At 44.0% G+C, this 19465-nt stretch overlaps 1 protein-coding gene across 1 annotated transcript in view; it reads right to left on the reverse strand.

The window, feature by feature from the left end:
- CPVL (carboxypeptidase, vitellogenic like) overlaps positions 1 to 19465 on the reverse strand; it is a 96782-nt gene that overhangs the window by 68655 nt on the left and 8662 nt on the right. The window contains exons 3-5 of the mRNA XM_011361708.2: positions 6802 to 6916; positions 5783 to 5841; positions 4269 to 4348 (exon numbers count right to left, since the gene is read on the reverse strand). Coding sequence (XP_011360010.1) covers positions 4269 to 4348; positions 5783 to 5841; positions 6802 to 6916 — 254 coding nt within the window. The remainder of the gene's footprint in view (positions 1 to 4268; positions 4349 to 5782; positions 5842 to 6801; positions 6917 to 19465) is intronic.

Here is a 19465-nt window from a genome sequence, read left to right on the forward strand (position 1 = left end):
AATAAGCAAGAAAAGGGCGGATTATTAAATGATTCTCTACTTGATCTTCAGAATCCTTCAAAAAGGAAACAAAAACTTGTAAAACTCAGAAGCTCGAAGAATGTTTTGACCCAGATGGCAGTGCCAGAGAATCTAGACAGGGTTTTTGTTCCAGCTTTCTGCTAAGGGACTAAAAGCCATGAGCCGTGCAGTCAAGATGAAAAGCAAGAAGGCCCTGCAAAACCAGGAGAAGGAGAAAGTTCAAGGGTTCAAGACGGGCAAACTGAGTCATCACAATCACCACGATCCTGGCTATACTTAATTTTTCAAAGGCTCTATAAAAATCCACCATTAAGCACTACTGTAGAGTTTAGGTATGTGTCTCTATTTATTATTTACAGTAACTAAAATCTTTGTAGCAACTAAATCTAGAAAGCTGCATGATGTAGCTTCCATGTTTGTGCTGGCAATAAGCTGGACTCAGAGCAGAGATAAAAATAGGAGTTTATCCTTCATCCTTCCTTCTCTAAACTTCAGGCTAAAAATCGACTTCTCTTTTTCTCTTACTGCTGTCTGGAGAAGCAATAGATAGTATAATATAGTAAATTTCAGTGGAGGCATATGCTGTAGCTTAAAACTTATTTCCTTGGAGAATTTGTTGGCGAATTGTTAGCGTTGCCGGATTAGCAAATAAAAATACGAGCCTTCCAGATAAATTAGAATTTCAAAGAAACAACAAATAATGTTTTAGTAGATTCCAAGTATTACATGGGACATACTTAAATTGAAAAATCATTCAATGTTTATCTGGAATTCAGACTTAACTGGGCATTCTGTCCTTTATTTGCCGACCTTAGTTGAAGGAGACAATTTCTTGGGTTGCTTCTAGCTTGAAAACACCAGGATTCTCTAACTGAAGTATCCAAAGCGAGGCCTCGCTCGAGGAAGTTATCATGAAGTTTTAATTTCACAGAACAGAAAAGATCAGAATAGAAAATTGGCCAAGAGTAGCTAGCCCTTGGTAGGTCTTTCTTAAATGGGATTGAAAAATGAAAAGAGTAAATTTAGTAAGTTAGATTTACATATGGCATTTCCTCCCTTCACTGTGTTTTAGTCAAGGATTCTTATTACATGGCGAAGGTTTGCTTAAAAATCTAATGTAGAATCACGGCCGCATGAAATTTCAAATTTTAGAAGCAGAATTGCTAATATATAAAATACATAATACGTGCGTGTGTGGGCAGGTGTGTGTGTACACACTCCATGCATGTATTCAGGCACGCAAGCGATAGGGCACAGGAAGCACGCCTCTTCCAGGTGATTCCCCTGGGCAACCCTGCTGGCATAGCGCCAAGGCCTTCTCTAATAATTATAATTTTAGTCAAAGGCTACCTGTTGGCAGAAAGGTGCTTTAAAGGACAACAGGAAGAAACACAGTTTGCAGGAGAGAATGACTAGCAGAAAATTACTCCTCATATAAGTTTTTCAAAAAGGGGAGATGGTGGATTCGGGGCAGAGAAGGTGCGTAGAAATGAGCATGTTCTAGAGACTGAAAGGTAGAACTGGGGTGTGATCAGTTCTAATGCAGTCAGAGGCATAATAAAATACGAGACTTTCGGGAGAACTGAGGTTAAAATAATCTATGTGAAAGCTACGGAACAACAAAAGCCAAACGAAGTGCAGCCTTAGTCACTGACAATTTGACCAACACAAGCTCAGCAACAAGAATCTTGGTGCTTCTGCTGTGCTGCGGTGAACAGGGAGTCATCGCCTGCATTCAGACTGCTTCTCTCTGGCGTGGCCGAGCCATGATCTCCACTCCGGGAGCGTCATGCCACGTTCTCATTTAATATATGAAACCTATTTCATAGTCACATTGTTACTAAGCTTTGTTTAGCAATAGATGCTCTTTCCCATGCAAACCAACATGTGGAATTAAATGATAGTAGCGTTTCCATTTGGCTGCTAAGAAAAAGCTTCGGGCACATCACGAGAGCCAGGACTGTGAGCCTTGATTACTACTGTGTCTCCAGCACCAGGGAGCACCTGGCACATAGTAGGTGATCCATAAACAGTGGTAGAAGGAGAGAGGCACCAGTTGGTACACTCCAAATCAAAATGAGTCATTTATTATCATTTAGTCAATTAATTGTTTTTCTAAACCAGAGAGTCATTGTGGCCCAACAGAGAAAAGAGCGAAAAAGAAGACTATTTAAACATCTCGTTAGTGATAAAGTCTCATTTCCAAACACATAGAAAAGCAGCCTGAATGTGACTGTCAGATGCCGCTTAAGGAGTCTTATTCTTACAGCTGGGCACTAGTAATAGTCTAAAGAAATGGGATTTTCAGGGAGAAAAGAAAAAAAAGAAGATGGTTTTCAAAGGGAAAAGAAGAAAAGCTCACTCTGTAAACCCATAGTAGTCCATTTACAGGTTTCAAAGCCACCTTCTTATTCTACCCGCCCATCTGGAGAGCCAGAGAGAAGAATGTAGTCACCAAGGGGGAAAAAAAATAGTGTAAACTAGAAAGGAAACAGCTGAAATCAGTTCTCTGCACTACTCCTGATTAGCCATTTTCCAGTTCTAAGGGCCTGAAGCAAAAAGAACTAAAACAGCTATAAACAATGGATGCTTTGAAATAGGTTCTCTTTACATGTCATGCAGGAAGAGATGCACCACATGGCAGCACTGGACATCCACAGGGAGGGCCAACTGGAAGCTGTGACCATTTGGGGGGAGGGGAAGGAGAGACAGGAAAGGAATGGCAGGGTTGCAAGACTCTGGCGTAGCGGGGATTGATGTGTTTCTTCATACAGAACCTCCGCCCTCGCCCTCGGGGCGTTGGCTCATTAAACAACTAAGCTTGTTTAGATTTAAATCCAAAGCCTGTTGGGGGGAGGGAGAGGGGAGAGAAGTAGGTTTCCCATCTGAAAAATGAGAGCACAGAGTCAGTACTAAACGAGAAAGACCTGGTACTTGAGTGAACTTGTGAGGACAGCCATTTAGAGTATGTCTGTGGACTGAGGAGGAGATGTGTCAGCTGAAGCCAGGAAAGCAGGACCCCTGCTAAGATCTGGCTGATCTGCTCCCAGGATCCACTGTGCCTGGAAGCAGAAGTGTGGGGTCCCAGGCACCCCCCTACCCGGAGACGAAAAGAAAGTGTTCAAACGAGGAGACGTGTGGCAAATGACAACAGCCTTATTCTTTTCTGGTTCGGAAAGCAGCAGACAGAGAACAACGTCTCCGGGAGAAAGGCCTGGAAGTTCCCGTTCCCCTCTCCCCCAGCCACCTGCCTCCGGGAGAAAGAAGAAAACGGAAAAGCTTTTGTCAGAGATCAAAAAACTCTGACTCTATGAGATTCGCTTTCACTTTTGGACTTGGTTGAGTTTGCTCACCAAGTAATTAGCAGAGTGAGTGTTTGGGGGAGGTTGAGAGTCGAGGAGCTAGTTAACTCTTTCCAGCCACTAAGGTTCTTTTAGTAAATTATTATAATGCATAAGTAGTGGTAGCCTAGTGATTGGAAAGAATTCAGGACTTGGTCTCTAGTAATAATTTACGAACTGGAAAAAAATGTGACCAAGTAAGAAAGATCGCTTACTTAAAAAAAATTGTACTAAAAATAGTTATAAAAAACGGAAGAAATGATATGTATACCATTGGATCAGGCTTACAACTTTACATTTTCCTTCAAGTTTTTTTAGTAAAATAATAATTTCGTAAGATGAAAGGAAAAGGGAAGAAACTAGCTAATGAGCTGAGCTTTCGGCATGAAAAACCATGAGAAGAAGCAAAAGAGTGAAGAACTGCATCTGAAAGTCACAAAAGAAGGAATCCTGAGAACAAACAAACATCTGAGAAGATGTTGCTTCCTGGCAAACGCAAAGTTAAATACAGTGTTGGAAAGCAAGCAGACACCTCTCAGACATCTGGTTGAAAGTCTGAAGATCATCTTTGGTAGAATAATTTTGCTCTTTCCATTGTTTCTTAAAGGGTATTTTTACCAAATTACAATTATGCCTTGAGATATCATCTCTCGTTGTTACTTTCTCTGCTGGCCACTTGCACAATTATCTGTGATAATGTAACAAAGTAGAAAATCGTGTGTGTGTGTGTGTGTGTGTGTGTGTGTGTGTGTGTGTGTGAACTCATGTAGAAGTAGTCTTAAAATGTCTTTAGGAATTTGACCAGGAGGACCGATCAATAACACTTCTGGTGATGAGATAATTTTCCTATTGAAATAGAAAAATGTTAGGTCTGAAGAAGGCCAAGAGGGAGCCAGGGCCTTTTACCTGAACAAGTCTCGAGCCACATCATCCTCATTGACTGCATATCCCTGGGGATCATCAGTAAAACTGAAGCCCGTGCCCACCTGAAGGTGAAATAAATAAGTGGGTATAAACACAGAGAAGCAGACGCTTCGGAGCCCACAGAGAGATACCTCACTGGGAGGAAATCGACCTTACTCCAAAGACCAGGCCTCTGACCTCGGATTTTTGCCATCACCCATGTTTACTTAGTCATCTTCACAGGAGGATGCTGCATCTCACCTATGTCCCCTCCCTTCCTCCAAGCCCAAATAAAATATCAGCACAAAACTCTGCCCTGGGGGCAATGGCTGAGCTGTCCTGATCCACCAGTGCAGACCCTGCCAGATGTTGATTTAAGGATGAGGAATTCACCTTTTCCTGGTATCAAAAGACCCAGAGTTGTCCCCTCTCTGACATCTGGAGGATGCACTGCAGTCCTGCCAAGAAGGAACTCTCTAGGCTGGAGATAAAAGACAGTTGTGTGTGTGTGTGTGTGTGTGTGTGTGTGTGTGTTTTGTTTCCTTAGTAGTAAGAAAGATGGCCACTAAGCCCTTTCACCTTCAGCAGACTAGGGGCTTTAAAACAATTAAGAACTAGTTTTTAAACTAATATTTCCTTGTCCCTAGAAGTTCATAGACAACTGAGTTGTATACAAAAGAAGCAGCTACTACTTACGTTGTGTAAATAACTTATAGAAGGAATGTACCGCCCACTAGGTATAAATATTTTTGTTTGTTTTTTTTGGTTTTTTCCTAAAACACCCAAGGAAACAGGACATTTAATTCAACTTTTATTTAAACATGAAATTACAGACTAGGAAAGGATGGCTGAGAAAACATGGACGGAGGGAGACAAGAGTGTTGCGACTTTTTCTTCTCCCTCTCGACCTATTCTCTCTCTAAACCATCTGCGAAGTGAGAGAAGTTAGAGAAATCAGGGGGCAAAGACACACCCAACCTGCAGAAGCTGATCCGAAAGTGGCTCTCCTCTTTTAGTTTATTGGACTCAATTTTAGAAGAACTTCCCAAGGAGAATTTCACTTTTTGTTCTGAGAGGAGGCATTCTGCTCCCTGTGATAAGTGAAGGAGACCAATCCTGACGTTTTATATCTAGAATGCTATTGGAAAGATTAGGCATCCCAACATGATACAATAACCCATGACATGGGGAAGCCGCATCGTCAATGGCACAAAACCAATCCCTTATCCTGGATGATATAATTCAATGACAGGCCATTTCATAAGATGAACTATGAGGGCAGGGGAGGAAGTAGCAAGCAAAATTGTCAAACTTGGGTGTCATGATACCTGTTAGAAAAGCAAGATCTCAAAATAAAATTTTAATAGATTAAATTCTATCTTAGAAAGAAAAAAAAAACCAAAAACCTAAATCTATATTTCCTTTTTTTTCCCCCCTACTTCTTAAGTATACTTAATAGAAAGAAAAAAGACAAGCGAGGCCAACATCGACACTTCCTAAGGCTGTCGGGTACTCACTGGATTATCGATGTAAAGCATGGAAAGCGTCGTGGTCCAAGGAAAGTCTCGAGCATGCACTAGTGAAATGGAGAGAAGGTTTGAGACCGGGCGGTGAACACAACATCCCACCGAAGGCCTCGCTCTCTGATCAGGAGGCCGATGCGCCCATCTTCATCCCATCAATGAACTCCTGGTGTCCCTCTGACGCTGCTTCGTCCTCCCACAGTGGGGAACAGACACCAGCACCTTTTCCTTCTCCTCTGCTTTGCTTTCCCAGACCTGGAAGGATTCTACATCTAAGATGAAGTTTGAAAACAAAACCCAGTGCAGCGGGTGCAGGTAGAACACCCATCAACCACCTACGTGATAAACCCACCTGTCCCATCCAATGAGCCACCCTGACATTGGGTCCTCCTGAACCCTCTTCCTCCCGCCCAATGCTGAAGAGAGTGACCTCAAAAGAATCAGCACACATGGTTTCCAACTGAGTCACAAACTGGTTCACCCTCCAAATTCTAGCCCAGGGAAAGCAAAGAATCCTCCCCACCCCCTAAGAAAAGAGATGGAGGTGAACCCGGGTTAGAGCCAGCCGCGGTTCCTTCTCCATTCCTCCCCTCAGCCCAGCCCCCACCCACAGTATCTTGCTTCCAAGATATCTGATCATTTATGTGACTGAATCATACAGGGTTCAGTTCATGTGAATAATTAGGGATATAATTCCACGCAAAAGAGCTTGCCCAAATAGTAATAAATACCACCTGTTTTCATAAGGCCAGATTGCTTGAGTTAGCAGCAGACTGCAAGAAAATAGTTTAGAACCTTTCACCCAAATTTCAAGGGAGAAAGCAGCCCAGCCTGGACGCTCACTCTGGGGGCTCCTCCTCCTTGGCAGACGTTGCCAGAAAGCTATGTTTTTATAATCTGGGCCTGTTAAATTATTCCTACTGGCTCAGTGTACACTTTAATTATTTCTGGAGCTGATAGAAGGTTCATATGAAGAATTCACTATACAAAAATAGAGTCCAAACAGTACTTACAGGTCAGGTTACGTGTGACAACATAAGGTCCGTGTTCCACAAAGAGTCCAAACATGGATGACCCTCCTGGCCCACCCTGCAGCCAGAGAACCACCGGTGCGTTCGATGGATCTACCTGAGGGGGCAGAAGAACCGGTGACCACACAGGGCACTGAGGCTGTGGAACACACCGACGCAGCTTACCCCAGTCCTCCGCCTTCCCTGGCCTTGAATAAACCTGTAATAACTTCCCAGACCCCAGTAACCCAGCTACGAGCAAAGTACTGGTCATCTTTTGTTGTTTTAAATCAGCATTTGCCTCATCTCCTGGGGTCTGTCTTGTGCCGTTAAGTCCTCCCTACTCAGAAACCCCGATGAATGTAGAAACCCCTTTGCATGATCCTAGATACCCAGCATGCTGCTTAGGGCATGGTCATATCTTTTTAGCATTTTAAACTTTCGGGAGACTCTTCCATTTGACCAACATATTCCCAAAGAGACATGGCACAGAAGCCATCGTCCTCGGTGACAGTTTGCCCCCTTCACAGAGAGCCCAAACGGCCTTTCTGATTTTATTCACTAAGGATGTGTCCACAGGGACAACAGCAACCTCATTCAACAAGAGGAAACTGAGAAGAAGTGGACAGGCCTGGGGACATTTAGCCCATGCGAACAACAGTGACGAAACCCTCAACAAAGTAGATTTATTTGGGGTACATGTGAGACGCAAATAAAAAACAATCAGTGGCAGAGTCCGGATGCTGAAAATTGGCCATTGGCAGTAATGTCAATACCATCGCTCTCGATGACAAAAGGTTCTTTAATTCCTCCATCCAACACATATTTACTGAGCACCTCACACGGGTCATGCTCGGAGAAGGTACACAGCAGAAGAGTAAGTGACAAAGAAAACCTCCGGCCCTCTTTGAGCTTACATTTTCATGGGGAATACAGTAAGTAAATAAATAAGTAAATAAGTAAGTCAATAAATGGGACAATTAAAGAGTGTGAAGAGAAAGTATGGGTGACGTTAAGAGAGTGACAGAGGGCGGAGAAAGACAGGGGTTTCCTTTAGACACAGTCATCAGAGAAGGAGTCAAGGAGATCCTGAGAGTGGATCTAAGAGCTGAAGGAGAGAAAGATCCAGCCAGGGAATAATGTTGGAGACAGAAGGAAATGTCGAGGAAAATCCTCAAGTAAAAAGAACCAGATTTGAGGGCGGTGAGTACAGAGGCTGCCTGGACCAAAGCGACTCCGCCATAGAAATCTCAGAGAAGCTCCACCCGGCCCCCATAAGGCTCACAATGGATGAGATCGTAAGTCCTCATTGGACGTCATGAGTGATGTCACCTTCAATCAGCCAGGCTCGGCAAGCGAAGATCCTATTGCTTCGGCCCAGAACAAAATCCTGCAACCTCTTCCTTAGCCCAGCCATAGAGACAAATCGGCATTTCATTAGAAAGTCCGAGAGGACTGGCTCCATCTACTTGGATGATGTGAGGAGGCTGTGGGCAGTAGGCAAGACTAACTCAAGAGGAGGTAATCTGGGAAGCCGCTGCCAAGAACCTGGAGGAGGAGCTGGTCATACAGGCTTCTAACCATGAGGACAGAGAGCCTAGAGGGATGTCTCTTTCCCAGTCATGAAAAGTCGGACATAGAGACCCGTAGCAGCTTGGGAAAACGGACAGGGGCTTTGCTGAAAGAGGACGTGGGAAGAACAGCCTCCCTATGAGGGGCTATCTCTGGGGCCCCCTCTCCAGCATCCAGGAGTTAAATGGGGTACTATTTGTAAAACCCTGGGAACAATGCCTAATGTATGACCAAAGAACAATCAGCGTCAACGATTATTATAACTAAAGAAACAGTTGGAAAAGGTAGGAACCCAGAGCGAGAAGGAGCTCACACCAACTGGGCTCTAGCTCCAAGAGTCAGTACAGGGTAAGGATAAGCCTCTGAGCTCATGCCCTAAACTGGATCCAAATCTGGGCTTTACTATATCCACTCATTGTGTGCCTTTAGGCAAGTTGCCTAAGCTCTCTGGACCTCAGTTCTCCCAATCGGGAAATGGGGATCATAGTACCTATGCCATGTGGTTGAGAGAAATAAATTAATTAATTTTCTTAAAGTCCAGTGACTGGCATAAAATACTTGTTCTACCAGTGTTAGCCATTGCTATAATAGAGAAACACTAGAAATCTATAAATGGTTTTAAGGTAAATCATTATAAACGTGAGAATAGGAAAAATTAAAAGAAAACAAAAACTTTAGTGTTTTTCTTTGCTCCGTTGGCTAACATCTTCCCTGATCGGTTTCTCACTTGTTAGTTCTCTCGCCTCAAGTGCTGCCGATACCACAAAGAATTCAAGAGAACGAGCCTTGTCGTGTAAGTGGAAGCAGGAAAAATTAAAATCAAAGACAGCCTTTTAAAGCTGCTGCAGAGAAGCAGAGTGAGTCCCGGAATTGGTACCAGAAAGATTCTGGTTCTACTTAGCCACATAATAGCTGTGGGATCCTGGCCCTCAGTTTCCTTATCCATGAAATGGCGATAATGCCCGCCTCACAGGCTTGTCTGAAGGCCCCGATGAGAAAATGCATCATGACATGATACTGTACAATAAATACGACCAGCTCCGCCCTAACCTGCCCGGCCCCAACTGTGTACGTTTTGTTTGAATAAGTGATTTTCATCCCCCCTCGGCATCTCTGACTTGCTATTTAATACCGCTAACCAGGAGAGCCTCGCACTTGTGTTCACGCTGCAGTCGGAGCATATTAGACAGGGAGAAACAATGGAACTCGGATGGCAGCAGTCCCGGCCTCCCTGGAATACGAGATACTGCGAGTTCACCCACTCCGCTGGACATCCAGCCTGCACCCACTTTCCTCCTAAGGTGCACGTGTGCTTCTAGAAGCCACGGTGTGCTACACGCCAGCCAGTGGTTCTCAAACTTGGCTGCCCATTAAAATAACTCGGGAAAAAAAGAAAAATCAAATTACTGCCTAGGCCAAAATCCCAGAGATTCCAAGTCAGTTGGTCTGGGGTGAGGCAGACATGAGTCTTTTTAAAAGCTCCCAGGTGGTTTTGTGTGTAGGCAGGGCTGAGAGTCTGTGAGGGCGCTGGAGGATTTGCCCCCTTGGATGCCCTAGAACCTCTGGTCTCCACCCGATCCTCCCCTGGCTTTTCGTGTCCTTTCCTGTGACCTGGCACAATGATGGGAGCTCCCTGCTCTCAGAAATATAGCCTGACCCTGAGAGGCCACACTACAAAGTCAAGGCAAACACCTCGGTGCCAAACATCTTTCTTATGCAACTTTGAAGCCCAGGACACTGCATTCTTGGAATGCTTAGATAATAAGAGATCTGCATATACACCTCTAACCTCAGCTGACTTTGCTCCTCAAATTTACTTTCCTGAAGGAGGTGAATGAACTCAACAACCCTTGAACAAGCTCATTTTTAAAGAAAACTCCACGCACACACCTTTCTACTTCAACAAGACAATCGACCTGTGAGCTAATACTGCCCTAATCTGGAATGAAATGCAAAAGTCAGATGCTGGAAAATAAAAAAAAACCCAAGAGTTATTTATATCACAGTACGCAGACTTTTGTATGCTGTGACATCACAATGTCATGACATATCAATAATTACGTCATAAGAGTGGCATAAAGTTATCATGTGACAATTCCTAGCTCTTAGTCGTGAGAACACAGCCCTCCCACTCTCCACCTCCCCCCGACCCCCCTTAGGAGAGAATAAAAGAAAATGAAGACATTCTGAACAAAACGACATTGCAAAGCTTAGGAGCAAATGAAGTAAGAAATAACTGCTTTAATACATTTACAGTTTTATAAAATTTAGGACGTTTATTTATTTTGAAGCTATAATTCAGAGTGCACGAAACAAGAAAAATAGGGCACTTATTTTTGTCAAAAGTTTTAAAAATTTCCTTAAAACTTTTTATACTATAAAGAAAGTAACTTATTCTTAAATGTTTTTCAAAGAGGGTATTAAAAAAAATCCCCCTTGCTCCACCAATCTTATTCTCTAGACACGATCATAAGACATTTAGTCTTCAAGATTTTTCTCTATGCACCCCCATATATAAGTATATATATATATACACATATATATATCATATATATTATAGATATTATATATGCTATATACATAAATACTTTTTTCAAAAATAGGAGCAGGCTACAAATAATACTCTATATTTGCTGTGTTCACTTAACAACATGTTGTGGAAATTTCTTCACGTCAATGCATATCATCTGAACTGACCACACTGTATTCATTCATCGAACAGATAATACAGACGACTCCCAGGCATTGTTCTAGGGCTGAGGTGCAGACCAGCTCCCACTCAGGGACAGGCAGTGTACTGAATGATTAAGAGCATGGATTTTGGCAACAGATTGCCAAGGTTTGAATTTCAGCTATGCTATTTTACAGCTGCGTGACCTTGGGCAAACTACTTAACTTCTCTGTGTCTCTGTGTCTGCTGCTTAAAAACAAGAAGAAGAAGAATGTCTATTTTATACAGTTGTTACACAAATTCAAAGAGTTAATATACGCACAACCCTTAAAACAGTACCTGGAACACTTATTTAAATGTCAGCTCTGATTATCTTTCTGGTGAGGTGGAAAGTAAATAAGTAATGAAGTAAATGGGCGATATAAGAAAGTAAAGGAGAGACATGAGATTGAGTACTTAAAGAAGGCCTCTGGTGATGGTAGCTTTGAGGTGAGACCTGAAAGTTGAGTAATTTCCTATCGATAGGCATTTATATATTCGATTAAAAAAAAATAACTCCATTAATGGCATATAGGTGTAGCAAGAGCTGATGACCAAAAAGAAGGGACAAAAAAATTCTAGATATAAAAGAAATCCTAAATATTTAAGCGAGAGGTCTCTCTGGCAACAGTAGAGTGTGGGCACACAGGTCCCACAAACCAGCACTTTGTGTTGGTTAATGAGAAACTCTGGCTTTGTCTCAGAAGCCCTTTCAATTCTTCTGGTGACCCCTGGTGGCCAGTTCATAAAGTTGGACACTCTTTCCTTGGGGTTTGTTCCAGAATGAACAGCCCAGGAGGAATCAGGTTATCTATTCAGATTTCTAGACTCTCCACAGAAGGAATGTCTCCCATTAGCACATTCCATCGCTTATTCACGACGATGGTGAAACATCTACCCTATGTCTCGATGGACTGTCATTTGAAATGAAACATTTATTTGGCATTAAGAGATTCTTAGAAATACCCAGTTTCTTCTTTTCTTTTTGCTTCTAAGTGAGCATAGTGGAGACTATATGGGAACAGTAATGGAACTAAACTAGAACTAACCCTCCTGCCCTATTGTTCTCCGTGTGGACACGTCCTCCATGGATAGCATCCTCTCAGGCTTGAGTTTCCCTTTTCACCCCCAACCCCCATCAAACCATACCCATCTTCCATTCCACGCTCCCGGGCCCTCCTCTGCATGACAGAGCAGAGGTCGGCTTCCACTCAGGCCTTACACATATCACTGGGGCAGCAAATTCATACACCGGGTGGGTGGGGGGCACTTAAGACTTGCTAATTTCGATATTCTCAAGTATCATGATTATATTTCATACAGAGAACTTATCGGAGTGATCTAGGCAATCCCAGGTATCTTGACAAGTATGAGGGGAAAATTTTCTGCCAATGCCCAGGGCTAGGTACATACTCTAGCCACCCTCTTTCTCCCACAGTTTGTAAGAGAAAACAGCAACTAAACCACTAACAGACCCAAATCAATGGTACCGCTTAAGATGAAAAGTACAATTAAGTAAATTAATTAAGGCTCCCTTCGCACTTCTATATTCAGAGGCTGATCATTTGCTTGGTTTAAGTAATGTGTTCTATCTTAATTGAAGTCATTAGTACCCCAAGTAAATGTCTTGACATTCCCCCAAGTACGTCTGAATGGACTCCCATTTTGCCATGCAGACCCCAGTTCTGCTGATACTTCAGCCGCTACACTAACGGTGTTAATCAAAGTAGAACTTTTTATTTAAAGCCATTGGTTTTGTAACCAGATTGTTAACTAGGCACTTAATAACGTTTTAATTCTACACACTGACTCCCGACTCATACAAATAACCTGCTTAAGACATTCTGTGCTTTGCAGAGGAATTTCACTGGTAGTGGTTGGTGTTGGCCGCTCACGAAACTTCCTTTAGCATGATTGCTGCCGCTGCGCCACCATATGGGAAATTAACTTTTCCAAACTTTTTTTCTGTTTCGAGGCCTCATTACATCACTCTCAAGCTCTCACTGACTCTATCGAGCTTTGAATTGTCTGGTTCATTGAGGCCCCTTACCCGCCACTAGAATCTTCCCTCTTCTCCTTTCTTTCTACTTGGTTCTCATCCTTTCATGAGATAGTTATGGCTTCTCTGCTTATGCCTCCTGCTAGAAAGCTGGACTTTAGAAAGACTGGGGCAGGGAGGGTAGGATGGTAAAGAAAAGGCCTGACTTACCCTTCTTGATGCAAAGAAAAAAATGGCTTAAAACGTTAGCTCCTTTCTTCTCTATGTTAAAATTTTCATTTCTCAAGGGAAACCAGGCACGCAAAGGTTTCTTCAGAGTTCAAACATACCTATGGATGGGTTGATCTATAATTTATCATTTTTAGCTGCTTTCTGTTTTGTCTCACCTATCTTTTATTCTTCCAGATCCATGATGTTGTAAGTACATAGCAAAGAGAAGCTAGATAAAGTGAAAGATCAAATAACACACATGACTGTGACCTCCACATCTTTGCTATATGACTAGCAGATTTGTAGCCATCCGTGCTAAAACATATTTTAAGAGATTTGTCCAGCCCACACACCCCCTTCTCTAAGAACTGACTCTCTATTTGCCAATGGAAAAGGCCCATTAATCATGTTTATATCACATGACCCAGCACCCTCAGCCTTAGCTGATAGGACCAAGGAAGAACACCTGACCCACACTGGGCCAATCTCACTGTGCCCTTGTGAGAAGTGCTAGTTAATCTCTGTTGACTGCATAGTCCAAGGACAGGTAAACTCAGAAACTGTAGGGTAGCCATCTTCTGCCAGATTCCTGGAGAAGCAAAACATGTCGATCTGCCAAGAAAGAAGAACGAAGCGCAGACGAGAGATCCGGTGGTGTTGGACGGAATAAGGCTGAGAGAGCAAACCTGGCTATACTGGCTCCTGGTTCCTTAGGCCAGACTTGGTGTCTCCAGGCGGGAGAGAAGGATTCCGAATAGCATGGCTACATCAGTTAGGCTATATCAGAAGACAGAAACCACACGGTCATTTTTAATTTTTTCTATTTTTAAATTATTATTTTTTTTTCCAGGAAACCTTGACTTTTACTTCTGTTACAAATTTCAGTGTTTGTTCTGGCCCCCTACAGCTATGAGCAAGAGTGGAGATGAAATGACCTCCCATGAGCTACCTCCTCAGTGCTGGGCAAATAAGAGCATTTTGGGTAGACTTCCTGCATCCACCAAGGAACAGGAAATTTTAATATAAAGAGGTATTTGTTATAATGGGAGAATAACCATAAATATGTAAAGAGAATTCTAAAGCTTACTCTGGGCTGAAGGAGAGTATCTGGGGGTAGACAAGCTCGCCAGGTGTGGATGGGGCCCTTCCCAAGGATATAGTACTGACCATTGGAGAAGTATGGTTGTAGCCCACTGTGTGGCCGAGAATTTCTCTGTGGTACCCAGCCCAAAGATGGCCAGCCATCCCTGGGCAAGTAGAAAAGGCCTCCAGGGATGGTGGGCTGTGGATGGCGGGTTGCGGAGCAAAGAGGAAATCAAGCCCGCTTGCTGTGAGAGAGGTACACAAGCAGAAATGCAGTGTCCACGATTGGAGGCCTGTGGGAAATCGCCCCTCAGGGCACAGGTCAAGGCTGGCGAGAGGGTCGCAGAGAGAGACGAGCTGTAGGGGGCCTGCTCACTGGCAAGGCCTGAGATGTACGATGTCCGCGTTGAGAGGTCCACAGCCAGGTGGGCATCGCTGAGACAGAGCCAGGACTGTAGGCTGGCTAAGGGTGTCCATGGTCTGAGTGCCAGGGTAAGGCAGAGCATCACTGAAAGTCCCCACACGCGTATGGCTGACAAACTAGACAGGAGGACCAAGAGAAAGCCAAACGCAAGACAAGGGAACAGGAAGAGAGAACAACTTCTCCCTGCAGTGTCCTCCGGTCCCCTCGACACTGTGTTCGCTGCAGGAACATGTTTAAAGCTCCGTGAGAGCAGGTAAGAGGGTAGAATCGAAGCCGAGAGGCAAAAAAAACAAACCAAACCAAACTGACAAAACACACAACAAAAACCTGGCTTAGTAGTCTCCACTCCTGAAGTTCTGGTTGTCACAAGATATTAGAGTCACAGCCCAAAAGTACATGATAAGAGGCTATCTTAGTTATCCAACGTTGCATAACATGTCTCCAAAACTTAGTAGCTTAAGACAACGATAACCACTTATTATCTCCTATGTTTTCTGTGGCTCAGGAATTTGGGCCTATCTGGCTGGACGGTGCTGGCTTGGGCTTCCTCAGGAGGTTGCAGTCACGTTATGGGCCAAGGCTGCGACCATCTGAAGGCTTCACTTGGGCAAGATGAACATCATCCAAGGTCGGTGTTGACTGGAGGATGGAGGCCTCGCTTGCTCTCCACACGGGCGTGTCCAGAGGATTGCTTTAGCGTTCCCAACGTGGCATGTGGCTTCCCTCACAGTCAATGTGATCCAAGGGGCCAAGGCAGAAAAGCAGCTCTGTCCTTTATAAGTCTTGGAAGTCACACACCATCATTTCTGCTATAATGTATTAGCCGCAAAGACCAGCCTGAATTCAATATGGAGCATGCATACCAAGAAATAAAGATCACTGGGGACGATCTTGGAGGTTAGTTCCCACAGAGGCCACAAATTCAAGGGCGCATTCATTTACTCCACCCAGACCCTGACTTGGACTTCTCGGATGTTTTTATACCTTAGGTCGCACATGTGGGCATGTCTCGTGGGCACATCAGCTAAAACTAGTGAGCCATAGAATGTAAGACTGGGAAGTGACCTTAAAAATCAACTAGGTTTCACATCGTTATTTCTGGATGAGACAACTGAGGCCCAGAGAGTATGAATACTCTGTCCAAGAACAGTCAAGAACTGCACACCCAGACCCAGAACCCCAGTGTCTGAACCTCTGGTTCTCTCCTCCCCATTCAAGCCCACTGACTGACAAGTTGGACTGGAATCACTGTGGTGCTTGTTAGAAATATAGATTCCTGGACCCTTTCCAGATCTACTGGATCCGAATCTCTGCTGGGAGGGGCTGGATGCGGAGGTGAGGAATCTGTCTGATCTGTAAAGCTCCCCAGGTATTTCTGAGGAGCAGCTCCAAGCCGGCGAGCCACTGTTCTCTTCTGCCTTTACTGTAACCTAAGAAATTCTGCCACCCAGAGGAGGGAGTGAACCTAGCATGGGCTGAAGCCCAGTGGAGCCTGATCTGGGGCCTTCATCCCCAGGGTACACTGTCCTGCAGGCTCCCAGATACGCTTGGGGACATGCTCGCCCACTCACAGAGAATGCTTTCTGCTTTGGCCCGGGAGCAGCAGACGCTCGCTGCCCTTGCACTGTATTGTGGATTTGCGGATTGCGTTAACCTAACCCCACGCTGTCTTGATTTTCCTGGCGTCTGATTAAGCAGGGTCAGTACCTGCCTGATCCCAAGATGGAGGGAGCACCTCAAATGTTGCCTCCAGGTGCCCCATGCCTGGCCTTACCCCAGCTTTGCTGACTCCTTGGTATGATGCTGGCCCTGCTTAGTCAGTGGGTGCTCAGACTCCAGGAATCCCAGTCATTCCTTCTGGCCAGAGGAACAGAGGGAGCCCTGAGTGAAGGGGCCTAGGCCTAACTCTAAACATCTCAGGTTTGGGCTCCATGACATTTGAGGTAAGTAATTTGCAGGTTTGGGTTAAATGCATCCAACCAATTACCTATATTCCTAGAGGAAAGTCGAATATTGGATGTCTTTTTCCACTGAGAAGGATTTTAATTTTAAAAAATTCATATTCTACATGCCTTTTTTATCTTCTTAAATGTGAAAAAATCTCAATTTCACTGTGTAAGTTCCTTCCCCAGCAGCAGTGAACCCACATTCCGGACTGGCGCTCAGCTCCTTCTTTTCTGGAATCACCTCATAGTCCCCGTCTTCTTTAACCTCCCAGATTGTGACTGGCTTCGTTCTGTACAGTATTTATGCTAATAATAGGAAAACTAATCATGATAATGATTTTGATAGTAATTAAATAATACAATGGCAACTCTGCTTATTATGCATCAGACACTAATCTAAGAGTTCTCCCAGATTATCTCATTTGTCTCAAAACCATGGTCAGGTAGGTGATTCAAACCTCATTTTAAAACAAGGGAGCCAATGCTCAGAGAAGTTAAGAAAGTGTGCCCAAGGTCACACTGGGCACAAGTAGCGGAGCCAAGATTTTCTGCCAGCTCGACTAACTCAAGAGCTATACTTTTAAAGACTGGAGTCTAGTGCTTTCCATGGCTGTTTTCTCAAGAACACTACACAGTGATCAAGAACAAAGATTTCTCTGTCCCAGATATAGTGCTAAATTCCAGTTCTGACAATTTCTTGTTAGGCAACTTGGGGCTAATTATTTAATCTCTGTAATCCTCTTCATCTATAAAATGAGGATAATTCTTTCCTCATGTGGTTATTGTAAGGATTAAATTTAAAAAATGCACAGTGCTTTGCACAGAGTCAATGTTCAATTAACGATAGCTATCATAATTGTTACATTTTTATTGGCGTCATTACACGTTTTAACCCATGCAAAATGCCTGCTCATTTCTCTTGCAGATTGTATCCCCACTGCACACCAATTTCAAGTCCTAGAACCCATTATGTACTGATTTGTATACAATAACAGGGGAGTCTCACAGAAATAACAGGAAAACAAAACTAATTTGAGAAACGGCAGCCCTAAAAAATACTCGGAGGATATTACAAATGTGGCGTCCTTCCTGGATCTCTTATTTTTTTCCACCTTCAGTTTTTGTAAGGGGTCATTTCTCTCCTGATGACAATATCGGCTGCTTCCCTGAGACAGGCAATGAACTAATATTTCTGCCAAATGAAAAGGACTCTCCCTCATCCCAGCGACCACTGCTTCTCCTTCTCACATGCTTTATCTTTTTCACCCAAACTGGCCCATTCCATAATTTATAGCCCAACTGACTCGGCAGGAATGGTTGCTCTGGGGCCTCAGAGACCTGGCTCAGCAGGTAGGGTTAGGAGGTCTTGGAGCAATCTATCCTGGCTGCCACAGGGTGACAGCTGTCAGCTCTGCCTCTCTCCCTTGAAGCTTAGCCTATTTCTTCCACGAGAACACTCTGTGCTTAAGCATCTTCCTTCCGGTCATGGCGGCCTCATGTTTATGTATAAGATGATCTTAGAATATGGCTAGGGCTACAGTATTAGTCCCCCCAAAACATAACCCAGTTAGGAGATGCACAGCTAAGTCTTTATTTAATGAAGGGGAGGACTCCCAACAGTTCAGTGATTGTATAATGCAGTGGTGAGGTGGGGGTGGGGGGGTCAGACCTTAGCATGGTAACCAGGGGAGGGTGCAGAACCTAAGCCCCTGCTCCTGGCCAGCTTTATTATCCCAACGCATCACCTACATTCTAGACAAAGGTTCACCTGCTCAGAAACAATCCAAGGAAGACAACACTGAGTCTTTGTTTTCATTTCATCGCTTCTCACCATTAATTCCTGTTTTCACTTATCTGAATCATTACTAAAGAAGACTCAATATGCAGAAGTCATGGAGGAACTTACAAGTATCACAAACAGCCATCAACACAGAAGAGAAAGTAAGGAATGAGGTTTCTCTGGACGGGCTGGAGTGGGTTGTGGTGTGGGTGAGGGTGAGGGTGGGGAGGGCAGAGAGTGCAGTGGAGGCTGAGCCCCAAGAGGCCCTGGAGGAACACTCAAGCAGGATTAGGAAGCTGACCCCATAGGCTGCACTCACCTCCTCGGTCCCCCATTCTAGCCCTCATTCCAGGTGTGTGCATGGGGCAGAAGCTGTGAATGGGTGACGTTTGGTGGCAAAGGGGAGTTAGGTTTGCAGATGGAATTAAGTTTGTTAGTAACTGATCTGCAAATAGGGAGATTATCTGGGTGGGCTCTGTGTAATCCCAAGGGCCCTTCGATGCAGAAGAAGGAAGCAGAAGAGTCAGAGAAAGTGAAGTGACTACGGAGTCAGCCAGAGTGACACGAAGTGAGGGATTCAACCCCCTGAAGCAGGCTTGAAAATGGAGGAAGGTGTTGAACCAAGGAAAACAGGAAGCTTCTAAAAATTGCAAAAAGCAAGGAAACAGATTCTTCCCTAGAGCCTCCAGGACTGAGGCCCTGCCAACACCTTAATTTTAGCCCAGTGAGACTTGTGTCAGACTTTTCTGATCTACGGAACTGTGAAATAATAAATTTGTGTTGTTTGAGCCACTAAGTTTGTGATAATTTGGATAGCAGCAATAGAAAACAAATACAAAGGAGTTCGTGATAAATGACTGTACTCAATAATATTGATAGATGTGATATCAAAAATGGTTTCTGAAAGGCGTAACATTTAAGAGACTTCTAAGAAGACAAGGAA

The sequence above is a fragment of the Pteropus vampyrus genome, unplaced genomic scaffold, assembly GCF_000151845.1.
Source record: "Pteropus vampyrus isolate Shadow unplaced genomic scaffold, Pvam_2.0 Scaffold69, whole genome shotgun sequence".
Taxonomy (NCBI): Eukaryota; Metazoa; Chordata; class Mammalia; order Chiroptera; family Pteropodidae; genus Pteropus; species Pteropus vampyrus.